Source organism: Drosophila persimilis, unplaced genomic scaffold (assembly GCF_003286085.1).
Source record: "Drosophila persimilis strain 14011-0111.01,24,50 unplaced genomic scaffold, DperRS2 tig00000829-arrow-arrow-pilon, whole genome shotgun sequence".
Taxonomy (NCBI): Eukaryota; Metazoa; Arthropoda; class Insecta; order Diptera; family Drosophilidae; genus Drosophila; species Drosophila persimilis.
In genome coordinates this window covers 417,949-433,480 of record NW_020825359.1, presented here as the reverse complement: position 1 = coordinate 433,480, position 15,532 = coordinate 417,949, and the positions used below count along the sequence as shown (strand labels likewise).

The 15,532-nt window shown below is 45.7% G+C and overlaps 2 protein-coding genes and 1 long non-coding RNA gene across 3 annotated transcripts in view; 2 read left to right on the top strand and 1 right to left on the bottom strand.

Moving 5' to 3' along the window:
* The window catches only part of LOC113566690, a 44,305-nt gene extending 32,711 nt beyond the window's left edge, over window positions 1–11,594 (top strand). Inside the window, exons 3-4 of the long non-coding RNA XR_003409202.1 lie at window positions 11,334–11,426; window positions 11,523–11,594. This is a non-coding gene — a long non-coding RNA (uncharacterized LOC113566690). The remainder of the gene's footprint in view (window positions 1–11,333; window positions 11,427–11,522) is intronic.
* A 69-nt stretch (window positions 11,595–11,663) lies between these two features.
* LOC6600059 (ubiquitin-conjugating enzyme E2-22 kDa) lies at window positions 11,664–12,168 on the top strand. The gene is made up of 2 exons (XM_026993434.1): window positions 11,664–11,696; window positions 11,764–12,168. The coding sequence occupies exons 1-2, from the start codon at window positions 11,664–11,666 to the stop codon at window positions 12,166–12,168; spliced, it is 438 nt and encodes a 145-aa protein (XP_026849235.1).
* A 1,339-nt stretch (window positions 12,169–13,507) lies between these two features.
* LOC113566674 (alpha-tocopherol transfer protein) lies at window positions 13,508–15,069 on the bottom strand. Its single transcript, XM_026993359.1, has 5 exons — window positions 14,868–15,069; window positions 14,598–14,757; window positions 14,365–14,446; window positions 13,880–14,307; window positions 13,508–13,800 (listed from the first exon to the last, which is right to left on the bottom strand). Exons 1-5 carry the CDS (start codon window positions 14,971–14,973, stop codon window positions 13,665–13,667), a joined length of 912 nt encoding a protein of 303 aa, XP_026849160.1. The 5' UTR covers window positions 14,974–15,069; the 3' UTR covers window positions 13,508–13,664.
* Window positions 15,070–15,532: the final 463 nt, after the last annotated feature.

Sequence of the window (15,532 nt, the reverse complement as noted above, 5' to 3'; positions counted from 1 at the left end):
CGCGTACTCCATCCGTACCCGGGGTTTTCAAGTTTTCGTTCAGTTCAGTTCTGGATAGTGGATAGTGCACCCCTCACCTCTCACAAACCACCCCCACCCCTCGCCATTTGTTGCATTTGCCTCTAAGGAGGTTATTGGCCTCGGCCACTCGTCCCTTTTTCTAGTATAGTCAATTATCCATAATCTTTTCTTGTTGCTATCAATATATATAGAGAGAGTCATTTTGCTTTGGCTTTCCATGGAGGTAGAAGGAGGCATCCCCGGCATCCGTCCAAGGATATTTCGCCATGCGTTATTTGCTTGCCTTAAGGACGCTATTGAACTGGTTCTGTGCTGTGCTGTGGTTACGCCTATTAATTGTAATTGTATCGGACATTTTAGCTTTAATTCTGTTTGTAGCTAGGATCTGCTTTTCGTTGTTATAAGGGCTCTCAGAAACCAGGACTATTTGTGACTATTGTGTCATGCTTTTGCCTAGACTTTCAATACCCAAGAACCGCGCTTAAGTATTTCTGAAAAAGATCTTCAATCAGTATGATTTCTTATAAATTTTCCCTGAATTTTCAATACATTAAAGTGCATAAATTCATCTCCTGATTTTTTCCCTCAAACACGAAACATTTCTTTGCTTTCTTTTTTGGATAACTGTGTCAACCAGAAACGATTTGGTCGTATATTGCCATTGCTCCACCCTTGGGTGGACTGCCTGTCGTATGACTTCATCGAATGTTCCTCTCAGTGAACGACCATGACAGAAAGATGCCAAAAACTCCAATCCTCTAGCAATGTACCGGACATGTTTATAAGCCAAACAACTGAAAGAGGGGATACTTAAACCCAGTCCACTGTGGGGACCGTCAGAATACCCTCTCGATTCAAACACCCACGGCTCGTACATTCTATGGGGTGTGTGGGTGGCGGGATGTCTGGCTTAAGCTTTAACTTGATTTTTCAACATTTCAACAGAATAATAATCTTTATGGCAATTTAGACAGCTGCACTCCATGTTCGCCAGGATCTCCGTGTTAAGCAAAAGTTCGAGAACTCGTATAAAATATTATTCCCTTTTGCCTGGCAAAAATGGGGGTACACAAATGGGGAAATATAAATCGAGCATCCTTGAACAACGGACACACACACACACACACACACTCAAAAACTTACTCACACACTCATGATTATTGCAGTTGGCTGCCGAATCGCAACCGAAACAATTTTTATACCCTGGGAAAAGGCGTTTTGATTATGACCAAATGTGTGCTGGGCACACATAGGGCCTATGTGTATGCATACATCCTTTAGTTAATTACTAAATCCAAATCGAATCTCTACACCTTCATTTCCATCATAAGAACGAGAAATCTGCTAGGGTATCAAAACCTTCGACCCTACAAGCTAGACCAGACTGATATTTCGTTGGGTTTATATGCTTGGGTTTTATTTTTTGGGGTGCTTCATGAGAAAAAAAACGTTATTTTGCAGTTTGTTCTCGTTTTTGGGGCAAGCCTCGATGGGTCCTCGCATATGCATATTGATTGGCCCCATCTATGGGGAATTTCAAGCTGAAATTAATTTTGTGCAGAAGTCATCGTCGGATATGTGTACAATCTATACTCGTACTCGGAATCAAAGGGAATCTCTTATTGTTTGTCTAGGCAAATATCACTCGAAGGAATTAGTAGCTCCGAGTTGGATTGCTTCGACTGGGTGCCCTTTTAAATGAGTGCGCCGTCGAGTCACTCGCCAACTCAGCCACTCATTTATTCACTTACCCATTCAACCACTGACTAAATAATCACAGCGATAACCTTGATTTGAGCACACAAAAGGGTACACGGATGCGTGTAACATGGCTCATATGTATATTCGGCTTGTATATTTATAGTACAATAGCGCTTTGTCATTGGGGCCACATCCACTCCCAACGTTGAGGTAGTTTTTAATAAACTTGTCAGTGCCGTTTTCCGCAATCGCCCCCTCATCATCGAACCACTTTCTCCGTTGCCCCCAAAAGGCTACACGTAAGCTGTGCACACACACATATATGTACATACATATGTGTGTATTTAGGCATGTATGTATGGATGTATACCCAGCCAAACTCCTCCGATTAGAGGTGAAGGCAAATGTTTGACCTTCTTTGGCGAAAGTTTAATTTCAAAACGTTTGCCTACAATTTTTTTGTATAATTCGCTCAATGGAAATGAATGAGCAAATGTCAGGTGAGTGCAGTCGAACGGGTACACGAATGTGTTTGAGGTGGGATCTGAAGGATGACGGAAAATATAACCAAGCCAAATAAAGTGTCGTATGAAATATAATCGGACTTGCATTTGAGGTGTGTATGTGGCTTATAATGTGGCTTTCCTAATGTTTAAACTAAATAAACAAGCTTGCCTTTGGGTCACAAGAAATTGAAGAAACTATCAAAGTCTGCAGACTGCCTACTTATATATATATATATGTAAAGTTTTGCACATTATTAAAGCCTCAATTCCCACATCTAATTTTGAATAAATCCGACCGCTCCCATGGACACTGTGTATGGCCAAAGCAATGCCCCAAAAAGTAGGCAAACGTTTTTTCTTCCAGCAATTTTCACATTGGATGTATGTAGATTTTTGCAGTTACTTTAACGTGCTTGGGCCAGCCTTTAACCGACATGGAGCTCAGCCCTGGTGCCTGGGGGCTTGGGCCCCGGATTGAAAATCGATTGGCGAAAGCGGAACATTGGGGACGTGTACACGACGGGGCGACAAAAAAATGTCAGCCATAAGCGCAAAAACTTTGCCAACAGCTTAAAGAGCGATTCTTTTCAGCTCATACCCCATGTCTGCTCCCAGCCCCAAAGGAATCTTTCAGCAAAGCTTAGCGGCGCGACAGAACCATGAGTAGAGATATTCTATATACAGTTTTTACATACATATGTATGTATGTATGTGTGTACTACGAGTATGTATATCAAAGTCTCTTATAGGACTTATTGTCCTAGATGGGAAGACTCCAGTAATATTTTGGGTTTGGATGATTCAGGAATGTTCTGTAAGTAATTGCTACAAGATTTCGTAAGCCTCACATCTGTGATATTACAAAATGTTTTACCAAAGGATAGATCGATTAATGGTTCTACCAAAGTGCGTTTCTCGTTTCTGTAAACCAAAAAATTGATAAGAACATATTTATATAGCAGGATATAGATGTAAGAACAGAATTCTTTTGATTTCGGCTTTCGTTCATCTAATCTGTTGGGATGTTCAAAGGCCTAGGGGTAGAAATCGGTCGAGTTATGCAACGACTCCCTGTTCAAGATTCCAAGTGATCCAGACTGTCGTTCCTCCTCTGTTCTTTCCTTCTCTGCTTTGCCGGGCAGTCGTTCCAACTCCTTTTGGCACTTTTTGGGCCAAAGGCGAGGGGAAGGAGAAAAGCCTTTGGCAGCATTGCCCCCCATGACATTGAGGCGCCTCTAACGACAATGTATAATAGTCGTGGGGTCTGGGACGGCAGTATTACTGGGCGACGTCGCCACTGTCGTCGCAGGGAAGCGCGCAGCGGGCGGCAGGCAAAACATTTCATTGACCTCATAAATTGGGACCCAGAAGGGAGCAAGCAAGCGCAAGGAGCAGAAGTAGAACCGCAGCGCCCCAGAAGGCGGCATCCCTTCCCTTAGCAGCGGCGGCCATTTAGTGTCATGCAGAAAAAGTCGAGAGAAAAGACAACAGGAACTACTTGAAAGCAAGAATAGCTTCGGTATGCGAAGCATCTGACACCCTTTAAAAAAAACTTTGCTCTATGCATAGTCCATCGGAAACACGTAACGCCACAGGTTGTTGGAAATATCGATTTTAAACTAGTTAAATATTCAATTTATATAATTTGTAATGTCCATAGTACATTGAAATAGTCGGCGGACGCTATCCTATTTTCTGCATTGCAAGCTTCTGCCGCAAATGATAATATCCCCTACAAGGGTATACAAAGAAGCGTTATTAATGCCTGCTCTTTGCTCATCGTTTGTTCGTCGTGGCTGCGTCGCAGTCGCAGTCGCAGTCTCAGTCACAGTCGCTGTTGCCGTCGCCGTTGCCGTCGGCTAAACTGCTTGTCAGCAAGCGAGAGTGTGAGCAGTTTAGCAAAGAGAGGGGGAGAAGTGCAGAGAGAGCGAGAGAGTGGATGAACGAGAGTAAGAAAGGCTGGGAGTCAGGCCAGACAGCAATAAGAATAAATTCAATGAGGATGTTCAATGGCTGTCAAGAATGTACAAGAGAAACTGCATAACACGAAAATTGAATGATGAGAGCCAGAGACCCAGTGATAGAGAGAGGAAGGAGAAGTGCAAACAGTTAGTTATCAAGCAGACGAGTCAGAGCAGCGCAGCAGATGTGCACCGGACAGTGGAGCAAACAAGGCATACATCTGTTGAAATCGAACTGCTGATATTGATGATATGCTAGCAGCCCATACTCATACGCTCATGCTCAGTAAATGTCTGAGCATGTCTCTCATGTCATCTGCAATCCTCAGATTAATATCTTTTTATTCTGCTTTGACGCCAAAGCTGATTATGAAAAAAATAAGGTTTCAATTACGCACATCACCCGTGGCAACCTTTTCTCGAACTTTTTCATGCCAATTTAATTCCCATAGTCGACCGTTTCAATTGCTGAACGGGTGACGGGATTTTCCCTGTTCCATTCATTATGTGCCCACTGTCGGACTTGCTTGAGCTTGTATCAAAGATGCTTATCAAGCAACGCAAAGCTGTCTGTGTGTGTGTGTGTGTGTGTGTGGGGGGGGAGGAAAGAAGGCAAAGCGAACACAAAACGTTGCCTTTGATAGCTGGCTTTTGATAAGCGTCTATGACATGGTAGCCGGTGGCGGGGGTGGGGGTGGTGCTGGAGGGCCACTACTACATAGCTGCAGCAATGGATGAGGTAGTGGATGGGTCGGCTATAAAGGGGCTCCGGCTCTGGTTGCAGCCAGTTTCAGCCACTCTCATTATACGGGACGTCGAGGTATGTGCCAGTATTGTAACCGAGTCGTGTCGGCGGGCTAGGGGCTGAGGCTGAGTCATTACAATTTAGGCCAAGAGGCGGGGGTGGTTGGTGTCGGCAGAGCAGGTGGCTAGGCAACGGTGCTTCTGTCTTTTGTGAGTGGTCGCCACAGCAATGGCGACGGTGATGGCGTTGGCGCTGGCGATGCTGACCAGGGTGTTTCCCCCCCCCCTCCGACTATGCTAAATGCGATTACGTGTATATATTTGCTGCATACTTTCAGGCAGCTGCAATGCCCACACTTCATATGTATACGCATGTAAATGGTCTGCATATACATAACATAACCTGTTCAAGTGATTTGTCCTGCTTTTGTAGCACATCTCCGTTCTTTTGAAGGATTTCAGCTTCAGACCAAGCTCGAAATTAACGCCACGAATGGACGGAAGGGAAGGGAGTCGCAGGAAAATGACTTTCTGAAAGGTAAGCCAAAAGCAATAATACAAAAGAAAACTAATTTACGAATGGCAGAAGAGAATTAGCATGCAATGGAAAACAGAAAAAGGGAGAGAGCAAGGCAGAAAGTGGCAGGCATGGAGAGGGGTAGATGACTAATATGGGCGCTTGACAGCAAGTATTATATTTTGGGGGTAGTTCAAAGCCCTCGCTCCCCCATCGACCCGGGCCTTCTTAGGTTCTTCCCCTGGCACTGGGTATTATTTTTTCGATCCCTTCGATATTCGAATCGTATATAGTACTAATCCGTTCATATATTCTTGATTAATATTAACAGATCGAAGAACTATATATATTGGCGAGAACGAATCAATCCCCAGACAAATCGAACAGCTTTAATGGGAACGATGGATCTGCGAGGGTATCCAAGCCTTCGGACCCCGGAGACAGTCTAGCTGTTCCTGTTATTGTTGCTGTAATAGTGTAATGGCGTGCTGAATGCCGTGGCTGTAGGTGTTAAGTAATGACACACATACACATACACACACACACACACACACAGGAAAAAAAAAAACAACTGCAGTCGGAATTCGTGGCATACTTTTTCGGGTTTCTTGCTGGAATTCTTGCACTGGTCCGAGCACTCAAAAAAAAGACAAAATAAAGGAATAAAACCCACAATTGTAACGGGATAGGCGAGAAATTTAGCGCATCTTTGGGGAGAAGTTAGAGGATAGAGAGAGAGAGAGAGAGAGAGAGAGAGAGAAGCGAAGCGAAGAGTAACAGCAACGAGGAAAGTTTGTTCCCCTCTCTACCGTTTATAGTACTTCTTCCTGGTGTGTTCGTTCGCTTTTCACTTCGTTCTGTTTCTGTTTCTGTTTTTGTTTTTGTTTTTGTTCTTTTCTGCTCTTTTTTGGGGCTGAATTCGATTAGAACCGTTAACCGCTCTCGGCGCCAAGCGAACGCCAACTGAACTTATCAGTCACTCAACTGAACAGCGACCGACGCTGCCACGCTGCCACGCTGCCACGCTGCCGCCGAAACTTGCCATATCATCATATACATATATGTATATATGTATGAATGTGTGTGTGTGTGTGAGGGTGTTGCGACGACAACGAGCATGCAACAACAACATGTTGGACCTTATACATACGAACAAACCGAGGAGTTCCAGAACAGTTCCACACAGACACAGACACAGACACATACACATATACAGCCATACAAACGAAGCGAAAGAGACAGACAGATATATGGTATATTATTATTGGGTAAGGTAAGTTGTTCCCATCGAACAAATCTGTTAGCCCCTCTCTTTGTCTCACTCCGTGCCTGCACCATCCCGACTTCCTGAGTCCTGTGTAAAAGCAGTACAATTTCTCTTCCAGATATCGTATTGCATTGACTCACCTTTTATTAATAAGCCTTCGACTCCCCAAGCCAGCGCCAGAGAGAGCGAGAGAGAGAGGGGCAGACAGAGACGCACAAATACAACGGAAGCACCATTGTTGACTGCACATTTCGCCTATTGCTTCTCCTTCGGATTCTCCGGTTGCTTCTTCACGTTCGCCTTCGCCTTCTGCTTCTCCTTCTCCTTTACCTTCGGCATCTGCATCTATGTATCTGCTTCGACCGGCCACAGAAGTAACAAATTGCGTATGAGAACCGAGCTAATTGATACCCTTGCAGATTCCAGCCTCAGCCTGTCTCAGTGAAAGACAGCGCTGATGGCTATGATCCCTGCTATACCGGAGAAGGTACTATCACTGAGTCTGCTCGCTTGGGAAAGTAATAAGGGACTTTCTTGCATAATTGTCCGAACCTGTATCTCGAACTGAAGTCGATTGAACTGGAGTTAGGGAACTCCTACCACGCAGCCAGATTCTGAGACAAATGCCAGCCCCTTGATTGACTTTCACCCAGAACCAGGTACCGCAATAAGAGTTAGGAAATTCAAATTTTAGCTAATTAACTCAATGTGAAGGAAACATAATGTGGCAACACGGAATATGACAGAATTCATACATATTTTTGTTCTGCGAATGCAAGGTAGTCACAGAGTGCTGAAATATTCGGAAAATATTCTGGAAGAGTTCGGTTTGATGCGAAACCAAATATATTCTGTTACTTCGGACAATGGTCGTAGCATTATAAAGTCTATTGAGATCATGAACATAGACTCCGATGATAGCTGCGGTAATGACTAAGGAGGGTTTGATGCCTCAGATGAATATTTACTCCATTGCATCGCTTAAATGTGGCGCTCACAAACTTCAACTTGCAGTTGAGGATTTTTTTTGTAACCTTGCTAATGATGCTCTCATTAAAAAATGTCGCAAACCGGTTAAGGCATTGAGGACTCCCACTTACCAGTGGGTTTATTGTGAATCTTTAAAGTTTCCCTTCCCTAATACCTCAGGCTCTTATTCCTAAGTTCCAACAAAGTGGAATTCGACCCTCGAGATGCTTGAACCTTTTTGCTTTTTTCTGTTAAAAAACTTCTGTGAGAATCACGTTAATGAAATGCTTAAATTGTCTCAAGCAGATTGTAGTGAGCCAAATGAAGTGAACCACCCAAATGCTGCAGATAGAGCGCCTATATCTAGGCGATTTTCAGAAGATATGACAGTTGAAGCCATGAAAATATCACAGAGTGAGGAATTTAAAGAAGCTATCGGAAAGAGTTCTGAACCAAAATTCAATTATTTTGTATTATAACGTGTAATATGCACTCGTTTCATTCTGTAAGTAATTTGATAAATATAGTTTTCATTGCTGATAGATCGTCCTGTCCCTCTATCAGTAGAAACAAGTTCAGATTCGTCACAGCCACCTGCACATGTTTCGGAGCTGCCGTCTATAAGCCCGTATTTAAACCACTTGGTCGTTACTCAATGACTTCCTTAATTCCATTGCTGTTGTTTCAGGCAATGAGGCAATAAATGAGATCAACAATTACCGTCCAAAGCCAATTGATATCAATCAAAATATGAGGAATAAAGGGGAGGAGAACAAGTTCATGTACCCCCGTTTAAATCAATTGGCAAAGGTTTTTCATGGTGTTCCTGCCACAGAAGTTAGCGTCGAAAGGGCGCTGACCGAAACAGAGATATAGACTCCACTCTACTCCTACAGGATCTTACATATGGAATGTTACTCTTACAATTAATCAAATTTGAAGCAAAAGAATAACCCTTGGCGATTTCTTGGACTATCTTAAATTATAAAACCTTTTTTCTTCCCAACACTTGCTTTATAGAATTTTGTGATTGCGTCTCTTTAAGGCCTCGGAAATAATTTGTTCTCTGCGTTGCAGGCTTGTTGTCGACATCATTATACCTTCTGTAATGGATACGAGTAGAACAACAACAAAAAATCCCCTGGAAAATGCATTTTGTCGAAGCGACAGGCCGGACCAGGGCAGGTTGGGGCACGGCGGTGAAGGGCGGGGGACAGACGAGCAGGCCAAAGTGCAGCGTAAGCTCTGTTGCTGGTGGTCTGCTCGTGAGTGGCTCGAGCATGCTAATGGGGTCGCCACGCCCACAGCCGCCCACCCGCACATTTACGATTCTTGTGGATAAATGTAAAATTGATCAATTTTGGTGTCAGGTCTTACAGCACTTTCGCCCACCGACCACCGACCACCGCCCACCGCCCACCGCCCCCCGCCCAGCGGAAAAAGTGTGTGTGTGTAATGTGTGCAAGAGAAAGGGAAAGAGTGAGAGTGGGTGGGAAAAAAGTGGGCTAAGAGACTGTACACGTGTGTCTGTCTAGGCATCCGCTTGTTTCGGCCATCGCTCAAAAGCCTCTAATTGTTGTCGGCCAGTCATAATGCAATTGATGGGTTGACTGCCACTGCCACTGCCAGAGAGAGAGCTGCCTGTGTGTGTGTGTGTGTGTGTGTGTGTGGCGGCGGTTGCTGCAGCCATCCAGTTGATAAGCTGGTGGCTGAATGTGGCGACTATGGCTGGACGTGGCCCGATACGAGCCTTCAGGAAAATGACACAGCACAAGGGGCGGGCATTTTGTGGTTTGATTTCTATGCCAAATAGTCCCCCAGACTTTTAGAGTCCTGCTTGAATCCACAGTATTCATAAAATCACAGTTAATGCGTTCGATCAGTCAGATCCGAATCACCCCGAACCACTGAAAACCGAATCCGAGCACTGCCGATTTCGATAACAGGTCAAATCTGTCAAATCCTCTTTAAGTTGCTTTCTCGTTCTCTCTACCATAAAACAGAGAGTGGGAGAGAAAAAAGCCGAATCTTTCGGATCGAACACGATTCAAAGCGATTCGAACGGATCGAACCTCTTCATGCTAGGGCCAAGTAAACATACATACCTATGTACATACTTGAGTTCGGATCACATTACTCTAATGGATACCATGAATTTTTGTGAGGAAATATTTATGGTTTATAAAGGAAAAGGTAACTGGGAATTTTCATCGCCATCTTTTTAAAGCAATGGGACATTGAAGGGACCTTTAAATGATATGTAGGTCCCTCCCTGTCACGATTATTGTACGAGTATGTACTTATGTAAACGCTACCAGAATTCATTGGAGCGTTCGTCACATTGCACTCGACTGTGAGCGCGCTACATTCGAATGGAAAATTTTGGCAAAGCGTGTCAGCGTCACCCTGCAGGGATTTTGCACGCGCATCTCGAAATGCTGGCATGATCGACAATGTCTGTGCCTGACAGCCAGGAGATGGGAAATGTCACAGTGAACGTCACAGCATTCACATGCCAGAAAGTTTTTCTGTCACCCACACTGGGCTCCTTGGGGCAGAGGCAACACTCCACAACAGCCGCAACGCACATATGTCTGTGTATCGGAGCCCATTTACAAGGACAGGCTACCCAGGAGGAGAAGTAATTTTTTCTTTCGGTAATTCATTTTGTTTTGCACGGTGTGCGGTGCTCGGAGACTACGCGTTCAAAAAATATCAAAAAGCCGTTAGCTGCGGTGGCAGTCAGTTATCCATCGATCTGCGCATGACGAACAGTAAATGTGCGCTCCTGCACCGCACCACCGCACCCTTCTGGCCTGTTTATCAACACTTGGAGCTGTTAACCAACACTGCGTGCTGGCCGACCCACTTCCGAGAATTAGAACCGAGAAACAGTGCTCAAGTACCGTTCACCCGGTGAAGACCTGTACAGTCCACGAAATAAATAATAAATCAGTAAGTTGTGCCAGTAAATAAGCATAGATCAACGACTGTACTTTCTCGCACCAAATAAATAAGTGGGACAACGAATTTGTATTTAAAAGGCACCTAAACAATGTGTTAAATGGCGATATCGATCTGAAGAGTAAAATTTATTAATCAATTGCTGGTGTCGCAGGACCATTGAGTATTTTTTTAATTATTTTAAAAGCTCCTCCTCCTTTCCGATATTCAAAGCAAAACCAAGGTCGTGGTCTAAATTACTTCGTGAAATAAATATATTACTGGCTATTCTTGGAAGCCAACAAGTTGTCTTTTTCACAAAAAAATAATTCCAAATTTGTACTTTTTGATCACTTTGGTGAAGAGAAGAACGCAATCTATGATCTATACTGCAGGACAGACTGAACCCTTGCCGTTCGATATCGCTCGTATATCAGATCCATATGTCCAAATTATCTTACTTATTTATTTATTTGCACACTGTATGAGCTTTTGGCGAAACTGCATTTTGCACTCAATTCTGAGTATTTATATATTCTTGAGTCGATCTGTTCCTCTATATCTCAAAACTATCTAAGGGAAATCTATCTTTGAAGGAAATCCCTGCATTGATCGAAGCGCTAGTTCATCTTGAAGACTGTATAAACTTAGGGGAGGGTGGGAGTCCTAAGTGAAGTTAACCTTTTCCATGTTGAATATTATAGAGGAATCAAGGAGCAAATTAAGCTGAGCGTTTGAAAACAGGCAATTAGGAACCCAGCAAGTGCAGCGAATATCATCTTCGTGATCTTGTATCCGTAAGTATTCTCTGAAATTAACATTCTGAAAATGATCCCAATCAACTTAACTGAACTGTGCGTTGTGTTTTCCAATTTCAATCCAATTTGGGCCAGTGGGTCGGCCATGTGGTCGAATACGGGTGCAGCCCGTGTGCAGCGAGAGATCAACACGGCTATGCACTTGAGGAGCACAGGCGGAGAGACGACGGAGCGTGGATTTAAGCTCTGGCTAGTCGATCAGTCCTGGTCGAACCTATGTGTCGAGATTCACGGACCACCGGACTCTCCGTACGAGGGTGGAGTGTTCGTTGTTAAGATCTTGGTGCCCGATACCTATCCGGTCGTTCCGCCGCAGGTTGAATTTCGGACGCGCATCTGGCATCCGAACATTTCGCCGGAATCGGGCGCCATCAGCCTAGACATACTCTGGAAGGGTTGGTCGCCCGACATGTCGATACGCACCATCTTGATGACCGTCAGGAACATCATAGCCAACCCGGATATGGGGACACCCTTCGACGACGACGTGGCCCGCCAATACATCCATAAGCACGAGCTGTTTGTGCGCACGGCAAAGCACTGGACCAACCGCTATGCCAACGGACCCAACATTATTCCCGAGTTCGATGAGAAGATCCAAGCCCTCAAGGACCTGGGCATGTATGAGTGCTTGGCTCGTTCCATACTCTCCAAAAAGGACTGGGACGTGGGCAAGGTCTCCCACAACTTCTTAACGATTAAGTCTCAGCACGAAAATTGAGCTTAGCTACGAACCACAACAAATTCAGCTCTTCAGGGATCCATTCAGTTTTGTCAGTAAATCCATACTTCAAGGACAGCTCAATCTGCCAGAAAATTTATTCGAATTCAAAATCAACAATCCCCAATAGTCCAGAAGGAATAGTCCCCACTGTACATCTAAGTCCAGCATAATATTTGTTTTTTATTTTGAATTCCATCAATAGTCGACAGGGACCCACACTTTCAGGATGAGTAGTCATCGAGGAATCACACATAAGAACATCTAGAGCTGTCTGTCGATAGGCCACAAGAAACCAGAATACTATTTAATTTAAGTCCACTGTTTAGCCTTATATGTGCACTCCATCCCAAGAGCACGGGACAAACTACGACCTGTAGTTCAGTCGCTTGTTCTTAACATGAAATACAGCGCACAAATAAACACACCGATCGCAGGCCATCCCCCCAAACCCAACCCCAACCAACCGAAAAAATGCTGAGTCTAATTCTTTTTAATTTGTTTATTTTGTTTTTAATCTTCCAATGAAAGGCCTGTAAGTCTAGAGACCACTTCTGAGCCCCACTTAAAGGCGTCACCGGCATAGTTCACAAGTCATTCTCGTTGTCTATGATAATGTGCAGATTGCTGATTACGATTCGTGGAATGTGGGGACTCCAGATTCCAGAGAAAGGCTCTGCAGGGGCTGGTAAAGCGGATACGGGCTCGGATGTGTATGTGTATGTGTCGATATGCGCCATGCATTAATCCTCAAGTGGTCTCGCTCTCCTGCTTTTTCTGCTGTGGTTGTGACTGTGGTGCTCCACTTGCACACATTTATCCTCTTGAGAAGGATGAGCGCCAGCTTACTGCACTGGCCCTCAAAGGAGGGCTTCAAGTAGGTCTCAATCTTTACGAGTGGATTTAGTCGGTTAATCAGCTACAGCAGCTCCAGCAGCTCCGGTAAGGGCCACAGGTGTAATAGATGGCAGAACGCCACGCCCCTCCAGTAGCAACTCAAAACCATTGTTTCTCTCAGTGCATGCCACACCCTGTGGCCACTCTCTATCCCCGTTCCTCTCTGTGGAAACTTAATTGCATTTGCCAGGACATCCACACGCATCTCCATATTGATTGAGATTATGTTGCTGCATCAGAACTGAAAATTCTGCGAGCGTCGCACGTCGACCACTGCTCCGAGCACTCCTCCTGCCCCAACCGCAACCGCCGGTGCACAATGAAAGCTTTCAGATGGAATTCAATTATGAAAACAGCGTGGGAGAATCGAGGACGAAGCGCAGCCCATTGGGGATGCGTTGGTGGCGAGTCCACATATCTGTACGTATAAATAGAGCTTTAGTTATAGATACGCCAGCACATATGTACGTGCGAATTATGATACGTATATTTACAGAGGCCCCCGAGCGCAGCTGGGGATGTGGAATGAAAACAAACAAAAAATATAAAATATATGTATGTAGGTTCGGGTCTTGTAGGTACAGTTGTGCCATCGGCGGCTAATCAATTTCCAGATTCTTAAGACTGTGCGCGACCGAGGCGGCGGTGGATGTGCCAGATCTTCGGCTGCTGCTGTTGTTGGACACCTTCTTGGCCTTGTTCAGCTGCCAGTTCTGGCCATCCATCAGATAGTCCCTAAAAGAATACATGAGCGGAGGAGAGTAGCCCTTAAATAAGACAGAAAGCGGCAGAAATGGTGACGTGGCCCACTCACCGCTGCTCCTTGAGCAATTGCATCCACTGTTGCTTCAGCTCGGACATTTTGCCAGCCTGGCCGCCGTACTCCTCCGGCAGCATGGAACGCGGAAAGTGCTTAAAGGGCGTCTCCGCATTGGGCAAATGGAAGTGGATCAGCTTGAAGACCTCACCCTTGATGAACGGCTTGACCACGGTGAGCACCTTGTCCAGGTAGGAGGGACAGTTCAGCACATGGACCTCCTTGAGCCGCACAGGATGCGCCTCCTGCACGAACTTCATGTACACCCGCAGGGAGCTGAGCACCGTCTTGGTCAGATGCCGCAGCGTATACCCGGCCATGTCAAAAATGGGTATCTCTCCGTCCGACAGCCGCGCGTCGTTCTCTGTGGCAAAGCGGCAGTCGGCCACCATAAAAAATACCTTGATGCCGGCCGTAAAGTTGAACTGTGTGAAAAGTGTGGGAGGTAAGATCAAGACGGAGTGGGTGCTTTTTGGGATTACCTTGTCCGCATCGAAGTCGATCAGTCGGTAAAAGAGCAGCTTATTGTTCTCCGGGGTCAGGCCGGGCAGCGGCACCAGGTCGCTAAGAAAGACAGACAGAAAGAGAGAGAGAGAGAAAGAGAGCGCAATGAAAGAAGGAAAACCGGTTACCGGCTGGGGCATGGGCATGGGGCATGGGCTTGGGCCTGGGCCTGGGCCTATGCCTGCATCGCATGCAATTTTCGAGTACTCACGCCACTTGCAACAGCTGCTGGGAGCTCGCATCCAACGGATCGCGCTCAATGAAGATCTGGGCATGCTTGTTGCGCAGTCCATAATTGTGCTCCATCAGGCGCTGTGTGGCAGCCAAATCGCCGCGCGTCGTGTGCAGAAAGCGGCGCAGCAGCATGCATGCTGCACAGAGACACAGACACAAAGACAGCGACAACAGAGAGGGTTAGGGCAAGGAGCCAATTTGGCTGGAAGCCAGTTATGCAACTGATTGCATTTTTCACTGCACTCACATATATTCGGCGGTAGCTGCGACTGCGTCTTGATCCACTCCTGCAGCTCTAGCACTCGCTGTACCATCACCTGATCCTCATCCTTTTCCTGGTTCTTGTGCACCATGTTCCGTTATATAGCCGTTATAGAGCAGAGTTGCTAATCGAATGGGAAGTTTCGAAGTTCTATTTTCCGATTCGAAGTTCCGTTTCGGTTTCGCTGGAGAGCACTGGAGAGGCGCACCTGTGCGACGCTAATTCGCGACTGCAACTGATTGCTGATTGGGTCTCGGTTGGAGGCTTTCCTCAAGTCTCTGGACTGGCTCTGCTGACGCTGACGCTGACGCTGTCGCTGCTCTGCTCTGCTCTGCGGCGGCCACTGCTTACAGAGCCCTGTTCGAACTTTGTGATCGAAGCATGTCTGCGCATACATATGTACAAGTGTACATGTACACATGTTAGTCTCTCTGTGTGTGTGCTTCTTCTATTGCTTATTCCCCATGCGATTGCGGTGGATTGTGCAACAACTCCCGAGTGGTGTCAGAAGGTCAGGCGCCGCCCCCTGTTCTACGTGGGGGCTCAGCACTCCCTAAGGGCCAGGCCAGCCATGTTTGGGAGTGTTTCACAGCTTAATCGCGACATTGGCAAACAGTTTTCGGCGACTCGATGCGACTCGATGCGAGGCG

Coding starts and splice junctions, on each gene's coding strand:
- LOC6600059 (XM_026993434.1), top strand. CDS start 11,664: ATGTGTCGAGATTCACGGACCACCGGACTCTCC. Junction 11,697..11,763: donor CACGGACCACCGGACTCTCC/GTACGAGGGTGG, acceptor GTTCCGCCGCAG/GTTGAATTTCGGACGCGCAT.
- LOC113566674 (XM_026993359.1), bottom strand. CDS start 14,973: ATGGTGCACAAGAACCAGGAAAAGGATGAGGATCAGGTGATGGTACAG. Junction 14,447..14,597: donor CAGCAGCTGTTGCAAGTGGC/GTGAGTACTCGA, acceptor TGTCTTTCTTAG/CGACCTGGTGCCGCTGCCCG. Junction 13,801..13,879: donor CAATTGCTCAAGGAGCAGCG/GTGAGTGGGCCA, acceptor GTATTCTTTTAG/GGACTATCTGATGGATGGCC.